At 34.5% G+C, this 24,790-nt stretch overlaps 3 protein-coding genes across 3 annotated transcripts; all 3 read right to left on the reverse strand.

The window, feature by feature from the left end:
• Positions 1-1,601: 1,601 nt before the first annotated feature.
• HELRODRAFT_181601 (hypothetical protein) lies at positions 1,602-4,568 on the reverse strand (the record flags this gene model as incomplete). The annotated part of the gene is made up of 3 exons (XM_009031393.1): positions 1,602-2,949; positions 3,262-3,382; positions 3,494-4,568. The coding sequence occupies 3 exons, from the start codon at positions 4,566-4,568 to the stop codon at positions 1,602-1,604; spliced, it is 2,544 nt and encodes an 847-aa protein (XP_009029641.1).
• Positions 4,569-7,702: 3,134 nt separating this feature from the next.
• HELRODRAFT_181602 (hypothetical protein) lies at positions 7,703-21,058 on the reverse strand (the record flags this gene model as incomplete). Its single annotated transcript, XM_009031394.1, has 24 exons — positions 7,703-7,768; positions 8,399-8,560; positions 8,906-9,005; positions 9,406-9,515; positions 9,914-10,037; positions 10,731-10,803; positions 10,964-11,128; positions 11,436-11,649; positions 11,758-11,934; positions 12,115-12,303; positions 12,652-12,758; positions 13,036-13,155; positions 13,544-13,612; positions 13,890-14,004; positions 14,145-14,770; positions 14,841-15,155; positions 15,381-15,503; positions 18,316-18,525; positions 19,078-19,213; positions 19,376-19,624; positions 19,736-20,007; positions 20,291-20,372; positions 20,756-20,775; positions 21,031-21,058. The coding sequence occupies 24 exons, from the start codon at positions 21,056-21,058 to the stop codon at positions 7,703-7,705; spliced, it is 3,852 nt and encodes a 1,283-aa protein (XP_009029642.1).
• A 607-nt stretch (positions 21,059-21,665) lies between these two features.
• Positions 21,666-24,233, reverse strand: HELRODRAFT_181603 (hypothetical protein; the record flags this gene model as incomplete). Its single annotated transcript, XM_009031395.1, has 8 exons — positions 21,666-21,812; positions 22,051-22,180; positions 22,906-22,991; positions 23,078-23,198; positions 23,271-23,357; positions 23,504-23,582; positions 23,737-23,854; positions 24,060-24,233. The coding sequence occupies 8 exons, from the start codon at positions 24,231-24,233 to the stop codon at positions 21,666-21,668; spliced, it is 942 nt and encodes a 313-aa protein (XP_009029643.1).
• Positions 24,234-24,790: the final 557 nt, after the last annotated feature.

Consider the following 24,790-nt stretch of genomic DNA (forward strand, 5'->3'; position numbering starts at 1 on the left):
TGGAAAAAATTAATACGTAATTGAACGAACAAACGAACGAACGAAAGAACGAACGAATGAACGATTAAACGATGAAATGAATGAACCAAAAAAAGAAAAAAAACAATCATTACCATCATAGTCATTTCGACATTTCTTCTTCCACTTTCTCTCCTACCAAAACATTTTCTTCTCGTGGGACGCTGACGAACCTGATTGTTTGGTTGGTTGATGAGTTGAATAATTGGCTGATTAGTTGACTGATTGGTTGATTGATGAGTTGAATGATTGGTTGATTAGTTGACTGATTGGTTGATTGATTGATAAGTTGAATGATTGGTTGATTAGTTGACTGATTGGTTGATTGATTGATTGGTTGATCGATTGGTTGGTTTGTTGATTGGGTAGTTGATTGGTTATCTGATCAACTGATTGACTGACTAAATAATTCTTCACGAATCTGATTTGTCAGTTCTATTAGTTGTTAAGCAGACATAGTCGAATAATAAACAAATCCAATGGATATTAAAATATATATTAATAATATCAATAGTAATAATAATAATAATAATAATAATTATTATTATTATTATATATTATTATTATAATAATAATTATAATAATAATAATACCTCGTCGTTCAAAAAGTAGAAGAATGTATAGAAGAATATACCCTAGTGAAGAAAAAAATGATCAAGATAAATAAATTACATACATACAAACATGCATACATACAAACAACCAAACATAAAAGCATACATACATACTAATTTACATATGTAGATTTTCGCCGGGCGACATTCGAATTCCGCACCACGCGGTCCCGAACCGCGTCCGCATACGAATATCCACCCGAGCCTTCGCTTCGGCGGAGTCTTTCCTGGCCGGGATCCGCCACTCTACAATAGACCCTCTCAGGGTCTGAAAACACGGGCCGGGCGGAAGTTTGTTCGCGCCCTGCTTGTTGACTAGAGACGCCGACCTCGTCAACTATCAACAAGTCTTCTTCAACATCCATTATTTTAGGTAGAATAATTAAGTCGAGCCAAACTTCAAGTGTACACTTCTTTTATTCAATAAAAGAAATAAAATAACAAACAAAATAATACAAATCAAACCTCTGTCCTTATTAAAACAAAACGATAAGTCCAAAATTAATCTATTAATAATACAACTGACAAGCAAGAGACCAAAACCTAAAATTAAGATAACAAACGACCAGCCTCACAATATCTTAACTCGCGGCCTTTTATATGTTTTTACCACCCTATCTACATAATGCTTTCTATATCATAGAAAATTCTATACTCCTATCTATACTCTCTTCCTATACTCAGAAAAGCGATACAGCACAGCAGCGTCGCTTATATAGCATATCAAATAACAAAGTATACATGCATAGAATGACTAGTAAAATATATAGATATGTATAGGCGGCACGCCTCAAAGACGCAATCATTATCATCACAATTTCACAAAATATACAGGCGGCATATTTCAATCGCGCAATCATTATCATCACCATACAGGCGGCATATCTCAATCGCGCAATCATTATCATCCCAATCGTCACAACTTCACAAAGCTCCCCACCCTCTAAAACGTCGTCCTGACGTTTGCTCTTATAGATCTTCACCAGACTCAGGAACTTCCACCATCCATCTTTCTAGCTCCGGTCCCCACCTCGTCGGTTTCCTCCTTTTTCTTTTTGTTGTGGCCGTCGTGCTCGATTGAGTTTCCGTCAGTTGCTGATCGTTTTCTGTCGGTCGTTCGTCCAGACCAGCAAACAGGTCCATCGATGGCTGGTTACCTACGGCAAACAAATCTGGTCGCTGATCAAAGAGTTCGTCAGCAAGCTTCACAAGTTCTGGAACGATGTCCGGCTGCCCTGTTAAAAATTCTGGCGTATCTTCGCCTGTCCAGGTTTGGACAAGCGACTCGGTCGACTCGTCGCTACTTCGTGATGGTGCTTCTGTTGGCTCCCCTATGGAATCGTCTTCTGCGATGTCTTCAGGCTCAACCTGTTCCGCAATCACCTTCTGATGCGCCGGAGTATGTCGCCTCAGCTGTTGTTTTACCGGTCGTGCATCCTGAGTATAAATCTTATGAAAAACTCCTTTTGTAGCACCTATTTCCCCACTCGCACAGCTAAATCTGTCTGAGAAACTTTTAAGTATTTGAATCAACTCTTCTCTAGCTTTCTTAAAAATATCTTTTACTAATCCATCAACCATACCTGTAACTTCTGTTAGATTTTCATATGCTAGACGATCAACTGATTCCTTTGCTTCCACAGCCGATGATAAATCTGGCAATCGCGTTCCCCGGTTTATCACCCCCGGCTGATCGTTGACATTCAAGATCCTAACACACTGTCTTTCATATTTTATAGGTAGTAACGTTCTAGCTACATATACACCCGATTCTATTTGTCTGTTTTCCGAACACATAAATCCGGTCGATTCTAACTTGGACGGCTGGCGAACAATCATCTTTGCTGGCACGTCTAATTCAGTCTGCGCAGGGATGCGCACTTCTGTGTGAGCTTCAATACGACAAAGCTTCCTGCATGAAAAATGTTTAATAACTAATTTCATCGTTCTATTTTTGTTACCCACGGCGATTTTTCCTTCGCCAAACTTCCACGAGATATGATTGTTCCTGAGCCAATCTAAACCTAAAACAATTTCTGAAACATGATCAGACACCAACACTAACGCTGATTTGGAATAATCATCAACTTTAATTTGCAACTTCATTTCTCCTTTGACTGGAATTTCTGTGTTGTTGACAGCTTTCAATCTCTTTTTCGTCGGTCTGATCTTTGTGACATCAACCATAGACGTTGGAACAATGGATACACTACTGCCACTATCAAGTAAACCTAATCTTCTTTTGCCATTAATTGTGATTGGCAGATACAAGACACGATCGTTATTTTCAATTGACTTGTTCACGTGATCCACTGTGCTGCTTGTTATTCCTTTTTGCGGGCATTCCCTCACAAAATGACCTGTCTTTCCACATTTGTAACAACCTTTGAAATTCACTTGACTATAAGTTTGGGATTTGCAGGTCTCATTCTTCTGAGGACATTTGACTGCAAGATGACCTGGCTTCTTACAATTAAAACAAATTTTCTCTCGCTCAACTCGGGATACCGTTGGCTGCACTCTTTTATTTCTGAGTTCTTCGAATGATTTTTGAAGGAACGCAATCTGTCGTACCATTGACTCCATGTTTTCTGCCCCTGCTTGAAAATCTTTAACCTGCGGGTCAAACCTGTGAGATGAATCTACCACCATCTTTGAAACTTCAAGACGCTGTGCGAATCTAAGAGCATCGTCAATGTTCTTTGGTTCTTTTTCCTTAACCTTTAATTCTAATTCAGCATTATCGAGGGCTGACAAGAAAAAGTCCCTAGCTAGATGTGTAGCTAATCTTGACTACTCTCCTGGATAGGCTAATGACATGAGTCTTTTAGTAACCATTGACAACTCTCGTAACGACTCACCAGGTTTTTGACGAAGAATCTGTAATTCGTACCTGTATGACTCTTCATGACCTCTTGTTCCAAAACGATCTTCTAGCTTAGATACCAGCTCTTGGTAACCTAAACCTGTTAAATCCCAGAGAACCTGTGAAGCTTCACCTGTTAACGAACATGACAAATACGCTTCCATGTCTACGAGATTCCAATTATTGTACCTGGCACATATCTCAAACTTTTTAAAGAAAGTTTTGAGACAGCCGGTGCCATCAAATCTGTCAGGTCGAAGCAATTCGCGACGACAAAAGTCGTTGTCACGCTCGGCACCTATACGCGGTTGATGAACCTGAGACTTCATACCAGTTGAATGAAGCGGTTCCCGACTCGTCGACTTGTGTTCAACTGTGTCTCTCTCTCGCTCGGTCGCTCTGCACCTGTTGCAGTTACCTAAAATTTTATTTCGCCGTGATCTACTGGACGCTAATCGCAGCTTATTCAGTCCGAACTCCTGCAACTTCGGATCACCCTGGCACCTAAAACCTAAAATATCCTGTTTGGGGATAAACCTGTAACCTAAATTATTTGCTGAAAAATCAATGCGCGGCTTTTCTTCGTACCTGTCAACAATTTCAAAACGATTGTTATTTAAAACAATTTCATTTTGTTGGCTGGCGGGCGTTGAAAGTCTGCTCGAGGTTGATCTTCGATCCTCCTTCGGTTCCTGTGACCTAAAATCTAAAAAAGTTTCATGTTGTCGAACATGGCACCTGTCACCTAAAAAATTTGGAGAATCACCTTGGCTCCTGCTGCACCTAAAATCTGTAATGTTTGAAAAAGAGGCCCCACGTTGGGCGCCAATTGTAGATTTTCGCCGGGCGACATTCGAATTCCGCACCACGCGGTCCCGAACCGCGTCCGCATACGAATATCCACCCGAGCCTTCGCTTCGGCGGAGTCTTTCCTGGCCGGGATCCGCCACTCTACAATAGACCCTCTCAGGGTCTGAAAACACGGGCCGGGCGGAAGTTTGTTCGCGCCCTGCTTGTTGACTAGAGACGCCGACCTCGTCAACTATCAACAAGTCTTCTTCAACATCCATTATTTTAGGTAGAATAATTAAGTCGAGCCAAACTTCAAGTGTACACTTCTTTTATTCAATAAAAGAAATAAAATAACAAACAAAATAATACAAATCAAACCTCTGTCCTTATTAAAACAAAACGATAAGTCCAAAATTAATCTATTAATAATACAACTGACAAGCAAGAGACCAAAACCTAAAATTAAGATAACAAACGACCAACCTCACAATATCTTAACTCGCGGCCTTTTATATGTTTTTACCACCCTATCTACATAATGCTTCCTATATCATAGAAAATTCTATACTCCTATCTATACTCTCTTCCTATACTCAGAAAAGCGATACAGCACAGCAGCGTCGCTTATATAGCATATCAAATAACAAAGTATACATGCATAGAATGACTAGTAAAATATATAGATATGTATAGGCGGCACGCCTCAAAGACGCAATCATTATCATCACAATTTCACAAAATATACTGGCGGCATATTTCAATCGCGCAATCATTATCATCACCATACAGGCGGCATATCTCAATCGCGCAATCATTATCATCCCAATCGTCACAACTTCACACATACATATATACAAACATACAAACAAACGAACAAGCAAACCTACATACATACATTCCAAATGAATGCCGGCGGGTGCAATTAACGACAAATCAAATTGTTACTTGATGTTTGATGGTTCAGTGTCATTTATCATGTTTTGGTTTTAACATACACGCATACATACATGCATACATACACACACACATACATGCATGCATACATACATATACATACATATACATACATACATACATACATACATACATACATACATACATACATACATACATACATACATACATACATACATACATACATACATACATACATACATACATACATACATACATACATACATACATACATACATACTTGCAAAATGTTGAAAAATGCAAGCAAAAACTTAATCATATTTCCTGGCAGATTCAGCGAGGCGAGAGTTAGCAAGCAGCAGATGCACATCAAAACTGCTTGGGTCCACAAGGCCTTTGAATATATACTGTTTGTTTGTTTGTATATTTGTTTGTATGTATGTATATGTATGTTTGTTTGTATGTATGTATATGTATGTTTGTTTGTTCCCATTTGTGTAAATTTGCATTTTCGTTCACAAAGATAATGCAAAGATGATGACGACGATCATTGACGATGATGATGATGATGACGATGAAGGCGATGATGATGGTGATGATGATGTTTTTTAATACTTTATAGTTTCGTTCGTTTTTTCATTTTTCGAGTAGGAACTTTCAGTTTGCTCTTTGATCGTAAACACGAGAACCAGCAAAGAAACCTGGATTGTATATATGTATGTATGTATGTGTGTATGTGTGTATGCATGTATGTGTGTATGCATGTCTGTGTGTATGCATGTATGTATGTATGTGTGTGTGTATGTATGTATGCATATATGTATGTATGTATGTGTGTGTGTGTGTGTGTGTATGTATTATTATTATTACGGAAATTTATATACAGCGCTTTTTTATTGTTGAATCTCAAAAGCGCTACTAAATCATAGACAAATAAGACGGACATTCATTGTGCAAATAAATAAGTTTTAAGTTGACTTCGAAATTGTAAATATGATAGGTTAGGGTCACGTAAGTATGGAGGTAAACCATTCCAAACAATCGGGCCAAGAACCGCAAAGTTGCGGGAACCCGTCACCAACTTTGTGGTCGGGATAAAAAATAAATTGCGCTCGGTTGATCGGAAGGAATATTTTGAAAAATGAGATTTGTATGATTCCAATCTATCGATGAGGTAGGGAGGTGCTGTATTATTGACACATTTAAACATCAAAACTGCCAACTTGAAGGAAACACGTTTTTCAACCCTCAACCAGTGCAACCTGTTCAAAATAGGCGTAACATGATCAAACCATGAACCACCCAAAACCAGCTTGGCCGCACGATTCTGTATTGACTGAAGCTTTGAAAAAGACCTTTTGGTGACACCATAAAAAGGCCATTGCAGTAGTCTAGTCTGGAAAAGAGGAAACCAAGCTTTGAAGAACAGACGTGTTTAGTGATTTTTTGACATTGCGTAATAAACGGAATTGGTTGGAGCAGACCCTCACTAAATTATTAATATGTAAATCCATCTTTAAGTTTGAGTCAATAATAACTCCAAGACTACGGACAGATGTGGAAAATTCAATGATGTCATTGCCGACACTGATCGATGGAATGTTGACCTTCGACAGCTGCTGCCAAGAACCAACCGGTAATATTTGTGTTTTAGATTGATTTAACTTTAACTGATTCATACTCATCCAAGATACAATTTCGATGAGACAGTCAGTCAGTTCATTCAGAGAAGCATCAATCGAATCAACAGGACAAGAAACCAATAACTGAATATCATCAGCAAAGGCGTGGGAGCTGAACTCATATTTTTGAATGATATCAAAAACATCAGCAGTGTACATAAGAAACAACAGAGGTCCCAACACAGATCCCTGGGGGACACCAAACGATAGTTTGTTTATGTCAGAGAGGGTGTTGTTGTAAGAAACCTGCTGGGTGCGGCCTAAAAGATAGGAAGCGAACCACGATAAGACTGAATCAGAGAGAAAAAAATTTGTGGAGAGTTTATATATGAGACGAGTATGATCGACACAATCAAATGCAGCACTCATATCAAGTAATGCTAAAAAAGAAACGCATTGACTGTCAACTGAAGAGAACAACTGGGAGAAAATATCAATGAGTGCAGTTTCTGTGGAAAAATATTGACGATAGCCGGATTAATTCTTTGGCAAAAAATTGTTTTTGTATGTGTGTATGTATGTATGTATGTATGTATGTATGTGTGTGTGTGTGTGTGTGTGTGTGTGTGTGTATGTATGTATGTATGTATGTATGTATGTATGTATGTATGTATGTATGTATGTATGTATGTATGTATGTATGTATGTATGTATGTATGTATGTATGTATGTATGTATGTATGTATGTATGTATGTGTGTATATTAATTATTTATTTATTTATTTTAATTTTCAATTTTGAGAAGCAAATAAAATTTCGTTTCGTTTCGTTTCGTATGCATATATGTATGTACGCATGAATATACAGTAGCAAGGCTAACGATAAGAACAATAAAGACTGGAGCCACCAGGAACCACAGATGATTCCAGGCAATGTAACACCTACACAATAATAATAATAATAATTTAATTATTGTTATAACTTATAATCATAGTTATCGTTATTATTATTATTATTAGCAGTAGTAATAACGGTAGTGGTTGCCATAATGGTAGCGATTGTGGTAGTGGTAGTAGTAGTAGTAGTAGTAGTAATAGTTGTAGTAGTAGTAGTAGTAGTAGTAGTAGTAGTAGTAGTAGTAGTAGTAGTAGTAGTAGTAGTAGTAGTAGTAGTATGTACCAACATTTGTGTGGAGACGTAGCTCTTAAGTTTAATGCAGAAGAACGATCCAGTGTAGACAAACGGAAAAGCTTTGTGATTGGTTGAGTTATTCATTCAATTATTTATTTGTTCGCTAATTCATTCATTTGTTCATTCATTAACTGACCAACCAATTATACATACATTCATTCATTAATTCATTCATTCATCCATTTAGTAATCCATCTACCCATAAGTTAATATAACTGACAGATTAATCAACCAACAACTTTTTCCATCAATCAACTTATCAATCTATAAGCTATCAATCAATCAATTAAACCAACCAACCAATCAAACCAATCAATCAGTCAATCAACCACTCAACCGACCGACCAATCAGAGAAGGACAACGAACCATATCCGATGACGTAATACTTGATCATATTTCCGCCTTCGTTTTCATCCTCATCGGCCCTGGAGTGGGCGGAGTAGGTTATGACGATGTACAAGTTGAATGCCTCGTTCATCAGCCAGCAGAATGATGACAACGTTAAAAAGTGCTGAAATACCGCTGAGAGGATGCATACAATCTGTTTTTAGGTATTTTTTATACAAAATTTATGTATGTCTATACAAAATTTATGTATATTTATACAAAATTCATGTATATTTATAAAAAACTTATGTGTATTTACACAAAATTCATGTGTATTTATACAAAATTCATGTGTATTTATACAAAATTTGTATATATTCAAATATAGAAACTGTGTTCAGTACATTGAGAGCAAATTTGGTATGCTCACACAAAATTCATGTATTTTATACAAAGTTTAGGTAATTTAAGTATTTTATATACAAAATAATACAAACACACACACACATACACGCACACACAAACACACACACACACAAACACAAACAAACACACACACCTTAATTTTAATTTGTTCAGTGCCGAACAAAAACACGAGATGTTGAGCGATGATGGTGACCGCCAGGTGTCTGTGTGTGGCTGTTGCCTTCGTCCTTGACCTACGTAATTATGATCATAATTATAATTATAATTAACTATTATTAATAATCATAATTTGCCAACCAATCAATCAATCAATTAGCTTATTTACCAACTGATTAACAATGGAAAAAATTCAATCAACCTCTAACTTAAATGAGAATACTATTCCGTTCTTCTACTCCTATTACTACTGCTACTACTATTACTACTACTACTACTACTACTACTACTACTACTACTACTACTACTAGTATTACTACTACTACTACTACTATTACTACTACCAGTACCACTACTACTACTACTACTACTACTACTACTACCACTACTACTACTACTTCTACTACAACTACTATTACTGCTGCTGCTACTATAACAACTACGAAATAATAATAATAATAATAATAATAATAATACTTGTAGTATATAAGCAGTATCAGCGTATAGCCACAGAACGCCACAGATCCGAGGGAGCCAATGTATGAGGGGTAGGTTACAAAGGTCAGATCCGCTTCCGGTGGTACATACTGGTCACAACAATCATCATAATCATAACTATAATGAATATTATTTTTATTATTATTATTTGTAGTAGTAGTAGTTGTAGTTGTTGATGTAGTTGTAGTAGTAGTAGTTGTTGTTGTGGTTGTCGTTGTGGCTGTTGTTTTTGTAGTTGTGGTTGTTGAGGTTGTAGTTGTTGTGGTTGTTGTTAGCTAGTTAATTAAATATGAATGAACAAACAAACAAACAAAAGAATAAAATATAGTTAACAAACAAATGAATGAATGAATGAACGAACGAACGAACAAACAAACAAACAAACGAACAAACGAATGAACGAATGAATGAATATATGAATGAATGCATGAACGAATGAATGAGTGGATGAACGAGAGAACAAACAAAAATAAATGAATGAAATCACATTAATGTCAAAGAGATCAGATAGCAATCCGTAAAATCCCTCGCCTGTGCATTGGCATGTTGCGTGTGTTACGTTGGCGAGTAACAAGTTGCATTCCTTGGCTGACCATGTCCATTTTGTTGACCTAGTCGTTTCGTTGTTGTTGTTGTTGTGTTGTTGTTGCTGTTGTGTTGTTGTGATATTCTTTCTCTCATTCATTTATTCATTCATTCGTTCATTCATTCACTCATTCATTCACGAAACTTACTTGTTTGCATGTTTCACAGTTACACATTCCCGATTTGATATGTTGGATGTCTGAATAATGATGATGATGATGACGATGATGATGACGACGACAATCTTGATGATGATGACGACGACAATCTTAATGATAATGATGATAATGGTGATAAAAGCGATGATGACGACGACGATGATGATGATGAAAATGATGATGATCTAATACAATACAACTAACAATGGACAGTGAGAATGTCAAATTTAATTTTGCAACATGGGGCAAAGATGATGACGACGATGATGATGATGAGGAGGAAAAGGAGGAAGACGACGACGATGATGATGATTTTCTATCTCGATCCTGATGATGATGATGTCGTTTGAAGAAGAACAAAGGCGTATTCAGTCTTCTCGTCTCATTGCTGTGACGTTAATTTAATTATTAATTCTTCTACTTATTTGTCCATTCCTTCAATCAATCATTCATTCATTCATTCACCCATTCACCCATTCATTCATTCATTCATTCATTCACTTACTTATTCATTCATTCATCCATTCATTCACCCATTCATCCATTCATTAATTCATTTACTCGTGGTGATTATCGTTGAGAATGTTTGAAACGTGGACGATACCGAACGTGTACGGTTCGTATTCGCTTCTCTCTTGAAAAATTATCATTATTTATAATAATTATTATTTATAATAATTATTTTAATTTTTATTTTATTATAGTTATATTAGATTATGTTGATTTGCCAGAAGAACATTACCAGTAAAAAACAGCATCCAACTGCAAGAAATATATTCATAATATATACATACCGGTAAAATCGACCAGATTTGAGTGAGGATTGTGACGAGAATGGAATTGAGACGGTTCTAAGGATACCGAGAAATTGGAATCTCGGGACCAGACTCGATTCTCCAACCAGGTCGGTATGTACGTCTCGTTCAGCCGGTTTCGCTTAAACATACCGACTTTCATTTCTTTGTCGATATTATTATTATTAGCATTAGTAGTAGTAGATTGATAAATTGAATGATAGATTGAATGATATAGATTGAATGATAGATTGAATGATATAGATTGAATGATAGATTGAATGATAGATTGAATGATAGATTGAATGATAGATTGAATGATAGATTGAATGATAGATTGAATGATAGATTGAATGATATTGATTGAATGATAGATTGAATGATATTGATTGAATGATAGATTGAATGATAGATTGAATGATAAATTGATTGATTTATTGATTCATTCGTTGCATTCATTGGCAAGACAAACCAAATCTAGAAAATGTAACGTTAACATAGGACTCCTTATCTTTAATCACTAAATCGCCCCTCGCTAGATGAAAGTGTAAAGAGTTTGCCACTAAATCAGCCAAATGTTCTAGAGTCACTAGTAATGCGTCAGGTTCCGATCCGGGTGGGTTTGAATTCAACCAGAGCCAAATGTTTTCAGGCTGAAGTAAACCATCTAGAGTTGACGATATGTTCTGTATTAGTTGGGGTAACAATAATAATTATTATAATAATTATAATAATAATTATTATTATTATGAATATAAACATTGATAATAATGAAAATAATAAACCATAATAACTTTTATGAACTGGTCGGAGTCTGAAATTGTCGGATAAACCATCCTATCCTGCTTCCTACTTATCCCAAACATGTCCAACTTTCGAATGAAATCCGGTGGAAACTTTGTATTATCATCTTTGTTGTTGTTGTTGTTGTTGTTGTAGTAGAGTTTTAGTAGTTTTATCAAGGCCGCATTCTGGTTTTGTATGTGTAAAATGTTTTGTCAACTTTGAGTGATTGATAAAAATTGTTAATTTCTATTCAATTTTTGTATTTCTTGCTCGGATTCAGATGCCTCGACAGCTTTGATCGCCAAAAAAAGCTTTCCTCGCTAAGAATAACAAACAATTATTGACCTGGAAGACGGAAAAATAACCTGAAACTCGATGAGATTGCAAACGGATTTGATAAGAGTTGAAATATCCATGATGTTGTCCGGTTGTGTCTTATGCCTCAGGCTGTTCAGCATGTTCAAGATTAGTTTCAATTCGGCCTCTAACTTTTCGCCATGTTGCTGCTGTAGTTGTTGCAGCTGTTGTTGTTGCTGCTGCTGCTGTTGTTGCTGCTGATGTTGTTTTAGGAAACGTTTCACCTAAAATTAGATCAGAAAATAAAATATCTCTGAATGAAAGGATGAATGAATGAATGAATGAATGAATGAATGAATGAATGAATGAATGAATGAATGAATGAATGAATGAATGAATGAATGATGAATTAATCAACAAACAAACAAACAAACGATTAGTAAATGAACAAACAAGCAAACGAGTGAGTGAACGAACGAACGAATTGTTTAATAGATGGATTGAAAATGTGAATTGTTGGTTGGACGAACGAACGAACAAACGAACGATAGAACAAACAAATAAATAAATAAATAAACATAATAATAATTATAGATAATTATGACCTGAATATCAATGTCGAGATACGGTTTAGATAGACAATCATTGAGAACAGGAGACATCCATTTGCCTCTGTTATCCGACGTTCGAGTACAATGCCTTCGTATGTACCCTTACAATTTTTTTTGGAAATTATATTATGAATAATTATGACCAAAATTATGATTATTATATTATAAATAATTATGGCTACATTTGTGATGTACGGTTCTTTTGTGAATGGCTATGTACGGTTATAATTAGGATAATTGTGTCTTGTTTTGAGCTATTGGTTTATATGGGCATTTATCTATTTATTTTCCTTCGTTTATTTCCATTTGTTCGTTTATTCATCCATCAATTCATGTATCACCCGTCAATCATTCATTCATTCATTCATTCATTCGTACTAGTGTGGCTGTCGTTAGCGACGTCGTGCGAGAAGCTGTCGCAAGAAGCTTTCACGTAACTGTCGGCTGTAGTCCTACTCCATAATATGTTCGAAAGAATCTCCTCTGCACATTTAGGCCCTGCAAATGAATGAGTGAATGAATGAATGAATGAATGATGGATGAATGAATGAATGAATGAGTGAATGAATGAATGAGTAAATGAATGAATAAATGATGGATGGATGAATCAATGGATGAATCAATCACTCAATCAAACAACCAATCAATGAATTAGTCAACTAATCAAACAACGAATCAATAATTCAGTAAACCAATGAGTAGATGAATAAATAGAAGGGCAGACGAATGAATAAAAAGATGAATTAATGGATGAATGAATGAATGAAGAAACAAACAAACGAAAAGATAAACAGGTCGATAAATGAGTGAATCGACAAAGAACCTTCCACACACACACACACACACACACACACACACGCACACACACACACACACACACACACACCTCTTACTAGATTACAATACTGATTGCACGTCAGAGTGGACTCCTCTTCAGAAAAACATCTCGTCACATCTTAATTCATTGAATTTTTTTAAATTATAAATACACATATACACACAAATTCATACATAGATACACAGACACACACACATCACATACACACACACGCACATGCATACACACACAAGCGCGCACACACATTTATACATATTCTCTGAGGAATGTTGAAAAGTGAAACTTTATTAATAACCATATACACTCATACACGCACACACCACACACACATACACACCACACACACACACACACACACACACTCGAAAGAACAACGCGTCCGCCATCTACCGACCAAAAATATCCGTCGGCCACTTAATCCGGATTCCTCTAGTCCCACTCCTAAAACTGGACCACTGTACGGCATTGCCAACCATTGTTAGCCTGCAATCTTTGTACAAGTTCGTCACCTGCGTATGAGCGTATTTTGTGGGTATTATTATTATAATTATTAATATTATAATTATAATTATGCGTATTTATCTAGCGCTTTTTTAGAAGTTTTTTAAAGGTAAACTTCTTAAAGGCTTGAATTGTAAAAAAAAGTGACCTCGTCAAAACTGAACTCGTAATCCCAGACGTGTATAAACCCGAGATCACCACGGAAATGGCAGCAATTCTCGTCCGCCATTTTCAAAATGGCGTCCTGATCGTTGATGACGACGAAAGAGTGGCCGATTACTAATACACCGCCGGCCGCTATCGTGGCTTTCTCAGTGGCATCATCTTCCATTTTGTTGACGTCATTTGCATCGTTAGCAACATTATCTTTATTATCCACAGTAATGATATTTTCATTGTTATCGAGATTAGTGTTGTTTATATCAGAATTATTATCATCATCGTCGTCGTTGTTGTTGTTAGAATCATTAACAGTGATGTCATCATCATCGTCGTCTTCGTCTTCATCATCATCGTCGTCTTCGTCTTCATCACCATCGTCTTCGTCTTCATCACCATCGTCTTCGTCTTCATCACCATCGTCGTCGTCTTCATCACCATCGTCGGCTCCGCCGCTATTGTGCAAAGATCTTTTCGGCTTTTTTTGTCTACGCGATGTTTTATTACTTGACGACGACGATGATGACGACGACGACGATGATGATGTGGTGATTTTCGTTTTAGGTCCGCTCGCCCTCTGCACGGCATTCACGAACAAACTCCACACTGCCGTCCCTGAAAGTTATTATGACATCATTTATATTAATTATCATCGTTATGACGTCACTGTCAATATTACAGTAACCATTTCTCCAGAGAACCCAGGTCCAAACAACGTGGCACCACTTCTGCCTGTCCAGCTGAACACTCGTCACGATATTAGACTCGAAAATTTTCATCGACAGAGTGGGCCCACTGCGGAAGGTAAATATGGAGGAGTTATCGTTCCGAATGCCGTACGATAGCACGATCCCGTTGTGATTGGGATCTAAAACTCGGACCCAGAAGGCGATGGTGAAGTTGGTCATTGGCGGAAAGGGCTGGTTCGTAAGCAGGGCATAGTGGAAGGCCGAGCTGTGATTGGTTGTCGGGAACTCGAAGTGGGAATTCACTCCGTTGGCTGTTTTGTTGGAGGTGTATGGCGGATTGAACGAATTAAATTTAAACGTTCACAACATTACGAAACAACAACAAAACCGACCGACACAACAACAACAAAACCGACCGACACAACAACAACAAAACCGACCGACACAACAACAACAAAACCGACCGACACAACAACAACAAAACCGACCGACACAACAACAACAAAACCGACCGACACAACAACAACAAAACCGACCAACACAAAATTTTGTTGACCAGGTAAAGGCGGTTCCACATAGGCAAAGGTACTTCGTCGGCTCATCCTTGCATTCCGGGTGGTAATAGTAACTGCTATGGTGGTTGGCCGTCAGTTCGAAATCTGAATGAATGAATGATTGGATGAATGAATGAACAAGTGGATGACTGATTGGATGAATCAATGAATGAATAAGGACTGAATGAAAGAGTTAATGAATGAGTGATTGTGTTGTCGATTAGTAAAGTTATGGAATGACAATTGAACTGTCAATTATAATTAATTGAACGAGTGAATTAATGAAAGATGAATGAGTGCATGGATGAAAAAAAGAATAAATGAGTGAACAGAAGAGCATACCTTTTTCCGTTACAAGTTTTAATGGGCAGATGCGATGAAAACAGCGCATTAACAACACTAACATACAAATAACATTACGTAAATAATACATTATATATATATATATATATATAGTATGAAATATATTTATTTATTATATAGCGTATATATATATATATATGTGGGTGTGTGTGTGTGTGATTGTGTGTGCGTACTAATTCAATTACTGCTGATTTGTTAATTTTATTATCATCGTTACCTGTATTACTATTAATTTTAATTTAATTATAACAAATTTTCATTTAAAACTTTTCACGGTTCTTTTTTGGTCTCCGAATTTTTAATTTGGTTCATGTGTAGAAACAATTAACTCATATATGTCTGTCGGTTTGTATGTGTGAGTGTATGTATGAATGTATGTATGTATGAATGTATGTACGTATGTATGTATGAATGAATGAATGTATGTATGTATGTATGAATGAATGTATGTATGTATGTATGTATGTATGTATGTATGTATGAATGAATGTATGAATGCATGTATGCAAATGTATAGAAAGTGCCATGCCATGCAGAAACAAAAGCATTGTTTTTGTTTATTGATCAAATAAAAATACAGACATACATGTTTGTACGCATACAAAGACATATTTGCGTACAATATTGTACACCTAAACATGCATACATACATACGTACATACAAACAAACATACATACAAACACATACATACATACATACACAGCAAACAGTTCTTACCATGCCAACATACAAAACAACGATATACAGTGTATATTTTCATGCATGTCTGCCCATGTACGTATGTACGTATTTTCAAGTGCTTTACCTTTGTAATCATCATCGTCTTCATCCTCTTCAGAATCAAATCATTAGAATCGTCACCAAAATTGCATAGCTGTATAAGAGATGAACTCACGTACGTACATACAAATCTGTAAACTTTAAGGCGTTGACAGGTAAGGCGTGTTTGTTTGTATGTTTATATATATTGTATGTCAATGTAATATGTATTGAATGTATGTTTGTTTATATGTATGTATTAATCGTAATGTATCGTATCGTATTGCCCCGCTGCTGAGAAAAGCTATGAGGGATGTATGTATGTATGTTAATACGTATGTATGTATGTTTGTATGTATGTATATAGGTTTGTATGCATGTATGTATGTATGCATGCATATATGTATGTATTAATCACAATCTTACCTTCACTCAAGCAGTTGTCTTCTTACTTTCAGTTTGATTTTTCCAACCTTCTTACAAATCAGACCGTTACATACACTCGACGATGATTATCATCACACTAATCCCATCATCCTGACATGTCATCGTCATCATCATACTAATCCCATCCTCCTCATCATCATCATCATAACATGTCATACGTCATCATCATACGTCATCATCATCTCATCATCTAGACGCTAATGATGATGATGATCAAAGTTAGTTTCTCTTAAATGCACCGATCATCACATCACATTTCATAATTCTTCACAGGCACCTGCGTCCGCCCGCCCACGCATAATAAATAAATAATAATAATAACAACTATAATAATAATAATAATTATTATTATAGTAATTATAATAATAATTATTATTATTGCTTTTATTTTGGAGAAATCTCCGTTTAAATTGTTATAAATTAATATATACACACACTCACACACACACACACACATATATATATACCTATATATCATTGTATATATTATTACTATTATATATATATATATATATAGATATATATATATATATATATATTAACGAAGATTGATTGATATGCCTATGTAATTAACATCGTCATCATCGTAATAGAAATTAAGCCAGTTACAAATGAAAAATTTTATTTGGTTATCCATTCGTTTAATTCTTATCAATCAATCAATCAATCAATCAATCAATCAATCAATCAATCGATCGATCGATCAGTGAGGATCGATCAATTTAATATAATTATCAGTTTATTAATTATTAATTAATATCATTAGTTCACCTTATAAATTCATAAAATTTAAATGAAACAACAAAAAACTAGCTCATGTTTATATGTTATATGTAGAACGTGTATAAGACATTAAATAAATTTAGTAAAAAATTCGCACGCACACAAGCACACGAAACACAGAGAGAGAAAGAGAGAAAAAGAGAGAGAAAGAGAGAGAGAGAGAAATAAGAACAAAAATACAAATGAACACACGGTACAGCCAAAATAAATATACACATCTACATATCCGTAACCGTTAATTCTATTGTTACTCACTTACTCCTTCACTCCTTCATTCACTCACTCACTCACTCATTCCCTCACTCATTCATTCACGCACTCCTTCACTCACTCAGTCATTCATTCATTGGATATTACTATTATCATCATTCTTATAATCATTGCAAAAATTGATGATTGAATCGCCATGATCATCATCATCATTATTATTATTATTATTCGCTTCATCACTATTACTAATATTAGCACCACATGTAATCTCATTATTATTATTATTACTATTATTATTATTACTATTTGCTTCGCTATTTTTACTCTCAGCACTACTACTACTACCAATATTACCAGCGCTTCGAGAAGAACTACGACTACTGCGTTGTCTATGTTGTTTATTTCTTTGTTTATGTTTATTATTCTTGGGTATGGCGATTCCCTGATGGCGCAGGTTGTCCAGGAAGTCGTCGTATGAGTGATAGCTGAGGTTTTTGATGAGTTTTGAGAGATCAGAAGTCGGAAGGCTTATTTCAATTTCTCTGTCTGTGTCGTTGTTTGTATCTATGTTGACGGTGTTTGTATCTATGTTGACGTTGTGTGTATCTATGTTGACGTTGTGTGTATCTATGTTGACGTTGTGTGTATCTATGTTGACATTGTGTGTATCTATGTTGACGTTGTGTGTATCTATGTTGACGTTGTGTGTATCTATGTTGACATTGTGTGTATCTATGTTGACGTTGTGTTTATCTATGTTGACGGTGTTATTGATGTTTTTGTTGTCTATGTTTATAATGAGGTTGTTGTTGTTGTTTGTGTTGTGACGGGAAAGATGGATTCTCCGGTTGTTGACGTCACTCCTTGCATTCTGGCTCCAGCTTGTCGCTAAAATTATTAATTATTATTATTATTATTACTAAATTATGAATAAATTAATAATTAAGTTAATCAACCAAACGGTCAATCTAACCAATCACCAATCAATTAATCAATTAATCAATCAATCAATAGTTGATCAGATAATCAATCAATCATTCAATCAATCAACCAATCAGTCAACCAATCAGTCAATCAATCCAACCAACCAGCCAACCAATACATCAACAGACATACCCCCATGAGCATCGAGATTAGGTATAGATATGGAACTTTTTTGAGATATTTTAGAACCTTTCAAATTGACATTGGACAAATTGAGAATATGTTGTTGTTGTTGTTGTGGTGGTTGATGTTGTTGGCGTGATTGTTGCTGCAGTTGTTGTTGTTTTTGTTGTTGCATGTTACTTAAAGACCGGCTTTGAGGTCTTAAAACACCTGTTGGTATTTGCTGCTGCTGTTGTTGTTGTTTTGCCTGATGACGTTGTTGTGGTTGCTTCTGATGTTGTAGGTGTTTAGGCGATGATTTATACACCAGCATATTATTTTGCTCTTTCAAAATCTTTTCGTCGCTCTTGCCTTTTTTACTACCATTATGTTTTGATTGTTGTTGTAGTTGGTGTTGTTGTTGTTGCTGATACAATAGGGCTATTTCTTGCTGGCGCTTAAGTAGTAGCTGCTGCTGCTGTTGTTGTTGTTGATGTTGTTGCTGTTGATGTAGTAATTTTTGCTTCGTCGGGTATTTAGTGTCTTTGTATTTCAATCTGTTCTCTTTGTTTTCAAACTGTGAAAAATTATGAAAAAAAAAAATTAATACACAACACCACCATCGACAATAACAACTACGGTAGCAACGAACGAACAAACGAACCAACAAACGAACAAACAAACAAACCTGTTGATAATCACTATCATAACCATAGTGCCCTTCATCATCACAATCACCTTTTACACCACCCAAACTTCGGATTTTGCCACTGCTACAAGCATTCAGGTTATTATTATTATTGTGCTTTTTGGTCAGGCTAGAGTAATCAAACCTTATTGAAGTTCTCCTATTATTATTATTATTATTATTATTATTATTATTATTGTAGCATGTGTTTATGAGGCGAGCGTCCCCACCATTAGCATCACCGTCGTATTGGAGATCATTATCACGAGCACCTTGCGGGGAAAAGTGGAATTAGATATTAACGATAATAATAATGATGGTTGGTGTGTCATCACTATCATCATCACCTATAGCTATAATATTATTATTATTATATCAGCTAAATCATCATCAGCACCATAATGATAATTATTATTATCATAATAATTAATAATAATAATATTATTATTATTATATCAGCTAAATCATCATCAGCATCATAATGATAATTATTATTATCATAATAATTAATAATATAATATAAATAATAATATTATTATTATTATTTATAACAACCCTGTGGTAGGTATCTGCAGACAAGGTATTTTTCTTTCAAAATGGCGTCGGTCGATTGTTTCAAATGTACCAGCGGTTTAATCTGTGTGGGTATAATAATAATAATTATAATTATTAGTGTTGTGAATAATAATAATTATTATTATTATTGTTGTTGTTGTTATGTGAATTGCCGTGTAATTATTAAATGCATTTCTACAGACGTGAGTTTTATATTTTTAATAAAACTCAATCGGACAATGAAGTCTAGTGAACAGGTCCATTCATCCATCCACCCATTTATTCAATCAATCAGTCAATCAATCACTCAATCAATTAATCAATTGATTAATCAATCGATTAATCAATCAGTCAATCAATCAATCACGTGACCTGGTCCTCGTCCAGCCAGAGCGATCTCAACTCTTTCAACCTTGACATTGAAACGGGCAGACGACTTATGCGATTGTCAATCAAGTTGATCACCTTCATGTTACGCAGATCTCCTACGGAACAGCAATAGTAATAATAATAATATTAATAATTTACACGCTCTGCAGTCAGCAGTGTATGTAGTAGCTACCCCAGCCACTTTTTTAATTTTATGAGACAGTCGGAGAAATATTTCAACCATACAGCCTTCTTTCTGAGTAATGCAAAAACTCGAACTTCTTTGGTGGAAGATTACGAGACAGTATGTACAAGTAAATGAATGAACGAATGAATGAAAGAACAAGCAATCTAGAGCAGCGGTTCTCAACCTGTGGACCACTTGTGGTCCTTGGACATTTGCCTGGTGGTCCGCAAGCAAAATATGGAGTGCAAGTTTTTTTTTAATAAAAAAATGAAAAATGAACTCCGATTGAGTCTTTCGAGCATTACGCCCCGTTTGGGTTGGATATGATATGCTCAACTGTGCAAGCTCAGGGCCCACACTAAAATTAAATGCAGCGTTATTTCTAACGCGCTTGGCACGTTAAAAAACCGCCTGTTTATCATTATTCATTATTGTTAGCAAGTGAAATTGTAATTACAATTTGTTTCATATTTGATATAAAAATTGATGAGACGCCGTAAGATACATTATATACAAATATCAATGTAAAACGAACATTATACTTTTTAATTTGAAGTTAAAACATTTATTAAAATATATAAAAAAAATGATTCTAAATAACAATTTTAATACACCTATAGTCGAGTGTGGAGGCTGTAAGTTCTCTAAGTCTAATAGTTATACTAAGAACTATGATGTGCTAACTATGTGTAGCTGTTCCGTCTTTATATGAAATAATAATTATATATAAATAAATTTCGAGTGCGCCAGTAGCGAAATTTTCAGTAGTTTTCATTTCAACAACTTTCATTCATTAAATTTCATTCATTAATTTTCATTTCATTTTTTATGTGGTCCTTCAATCTCTAAAGATTGAGTAGCGCCGGCGTAAAAAAAAGTGAGAAGAAACCCACCAATGTCCCTTGGCAAATGTGTTAAGTTGTTCCTTCTCAGTGAAAGTAACGTCAAACTGGTGCAGCTGCATATCTGAATTGTAATTATTCATCAATAATATCTTCACCATCATCATCATCATCATTGCTACTAACATCATCACCATCATCATCATCATCATCGCTTCTAACATCATCACCATCATCATCATCATCATCATCGTTTCTAACATCTTCACCATCATCATCACCATCATCATCATTATCATCATCGCTACTGGCATTATCACCACCAACATCACCACCATCATCATCAACATCACTACTACCACCTCGTCAGGCAGACTGGTGAGAAAATTGTCATCAGCCATCATCGTCATCATCATCTTCATCCCTCCAACACCGCCAGGCATGCTTTCAACGTTGTTGTTACTAATATCTAACTCATTCAGCGACGAAAGACTGACGGATTTAAAGGAAGGAATGAATGTATGAATTAATGAATAGGTGAATTAACAAATGAATTAGTCAATGAATGAATGAATTAATTAATTAATCAGTGAATAACTAAACGAATGGATGAATGATTGAAGTGATAAATAAATACATTGACTACATTAATAACATGTAAAATAGAAAAATGAATGAATGAATGATAAAAGAATAAAATGTATAAAAATATATATAAACAAACCCGTCAATAGATATAGGTAAAGATGATAAGCAGTTGTTATCAACTTTCAACACAAATAATTTTCTAAGGTTTCCTAAATAATTTATTGATAAATCAATCAATCAATCAGCCAAGCGAGAAATTAACTATTCAATCAATCAATTTATCTATTTTATCAATCAATCAATTAATTAACCAACCGACCAACCAACCAACCAACCAGCCAACCAACCAACCTAACCCAACCAAACCAACTGACCCAACCAGCCAACTAACCAATTGATACAGGCAGTTCACAGAGCTGGTTGAACGAGAGGTAGAGATGCGTTAACATTTCACAATTGCAGATGTCATCGTCAATACAGCTCAGCGAATTCTTCGAAAGTTCTAGGAAGGACAGGGATTTCAGGTTTCCAATGCCCTGACAATGAGTAATAATTATAATAATAAAAAATAATAATAATTATAATTATAATAATACTAAATAATAATATATAATAATAACAATACAAACATTTTACTTACATAAGGAATTTTCTTCAGTTTATTATTATCCAACCAGAGCTCCTGCAAGCCATACAAACTGTTCAACTCCTCAGGCTGAAAATACAAACAATGAAATAATAATAATAATATTATAATAATTATTATTATTAAAAAAGTAAAAATAATAATTAAAAGCTAACCCAATTAGTGAAATAGTTGTCTCCGAGATCGAGCTTCTGCAATGCATGCAAGCTCGAAAATGAACCAGGCAACGATGTCATCTTGTTTTCTCTCAATTCTAATACTTCTAGAAAATTCAGCCTAATAATAACAACAATAAACAATAATAATAATAATAACAACAACAATAATAATAATAATAAACAATCTTACTTGGACATATCAGGTAAAGACTGTAGCAGGCAATCGTTGGCACTTAATTCTGTTAGGGTTAGTAGAGTTGATAGGCCATTTGGGAACCTAGAGAAAATTATTTCATTTATTTATTAGTATTAATTATTTAATAATTAATCATAATTATTTAATAATTAATCAATCAGGAAACTAATTATAAATTGATCACACATTCCATCAAACAATCAGTCAATCAATTCTATCTGTCTTACTTTGTTAACGGGTTTGAGCTGAAATCTATGTATTTTAAGTTTTGACAAGATTGTATTTCTTCTGGGATATTAACCAATGCTATAATAATGAATAAAAATAATATAAATTTTTTAAATTTATAACCATAAAAAATTTTGTCAATAAAAATTAATAATATTATTATATTATGACATATAAATAAACTTTATTATTGTGAAATAGAAATAAATTTTCTTTCTTTTTTAATCCTAACCATTTTTACTGATGTCTAATTCTTCCAGATATATAAGAGTTCCAACCACAGATGGTAGTTCAGTTATTTCATTGTCGGCCAGCACTAATTTTTTCAGCCATGCACAGAAGAACAACTCCTATATTGATTAGTTCGGTAATGGAAAAAAACTAATAAAGAATTAAATAAACTAAAGTTTAAACTCAATAAACAACAAATAAAAAGATGATTTTAAAATAATTAATTATTTAAATAAAAATTATCAGATATAAATATTTTTTCATGAACAAATTTTAAAAATTAAAAAATAAAATAAATAAATAAATGATTCGGGGCCAGCTTACTCTGGGCAGATGCGTGATAAAATTAGATTGAACGTCCAACACTTCTAAAGTTCTCTCGTGGAGAAACACGTCCGGAGGTATCTCCTCAATGTTAGTGTGCTTGTAATCCAGCGAGTGAACATCGTCGTCGTAGATCGCCCGCAAACAAAGACATTTTTTTCGCCACATAAACATTTTTTTAAATATTATTTACCGAAATAAAACTAAATTTTTATAAAATTTATTGTAAAAAAATAACGAATTTCGATGATTTTTTCTCGTCTCTAGTTTGTTTTTCTTAAGAAAAGGATTTTAAATTTCGCTCGCGGACATTTTAAAAGTTAAGTTAAGTAAACAAAGAACCGTAAATGTAGAATTTATATCATTGTATCCATAGATAAAGAAAACATACTAAATGTTCAAATACATATATGCACAATCTATAATAATTCACACATACATATATATATATAAATATACCAATATATATATATATGTATATAATAATAATAATAATAAAGATTTATATATATATATATAATATAATGCAAGACAAAACTACCATTTAACATTTCATACATACATAATATCAAAGAATTTTTCCAAATTAATACATATATATCATATATAAATATATATATATTTATTATATTATAATTAAATTAAAAGAATAATGGTGATATTACGAGTAATAATAATAATTGTTTAATGCCATACAATAAATGAAATTCACATGATGATTAGAAATCTTT

Source organism: Helobdella robusta (assembly GCF_000326865.2).
Source record: "Helobdella robusta unplaced genomic scaffold HELROscaffold_73, whole genome shotgun sequence".
NCBI lineage: Eukaryota > Metazoa > Annelida > Clitellata > Rhynchobdellida > Glossiphoniidae > Helobdella > Helobdella robusta.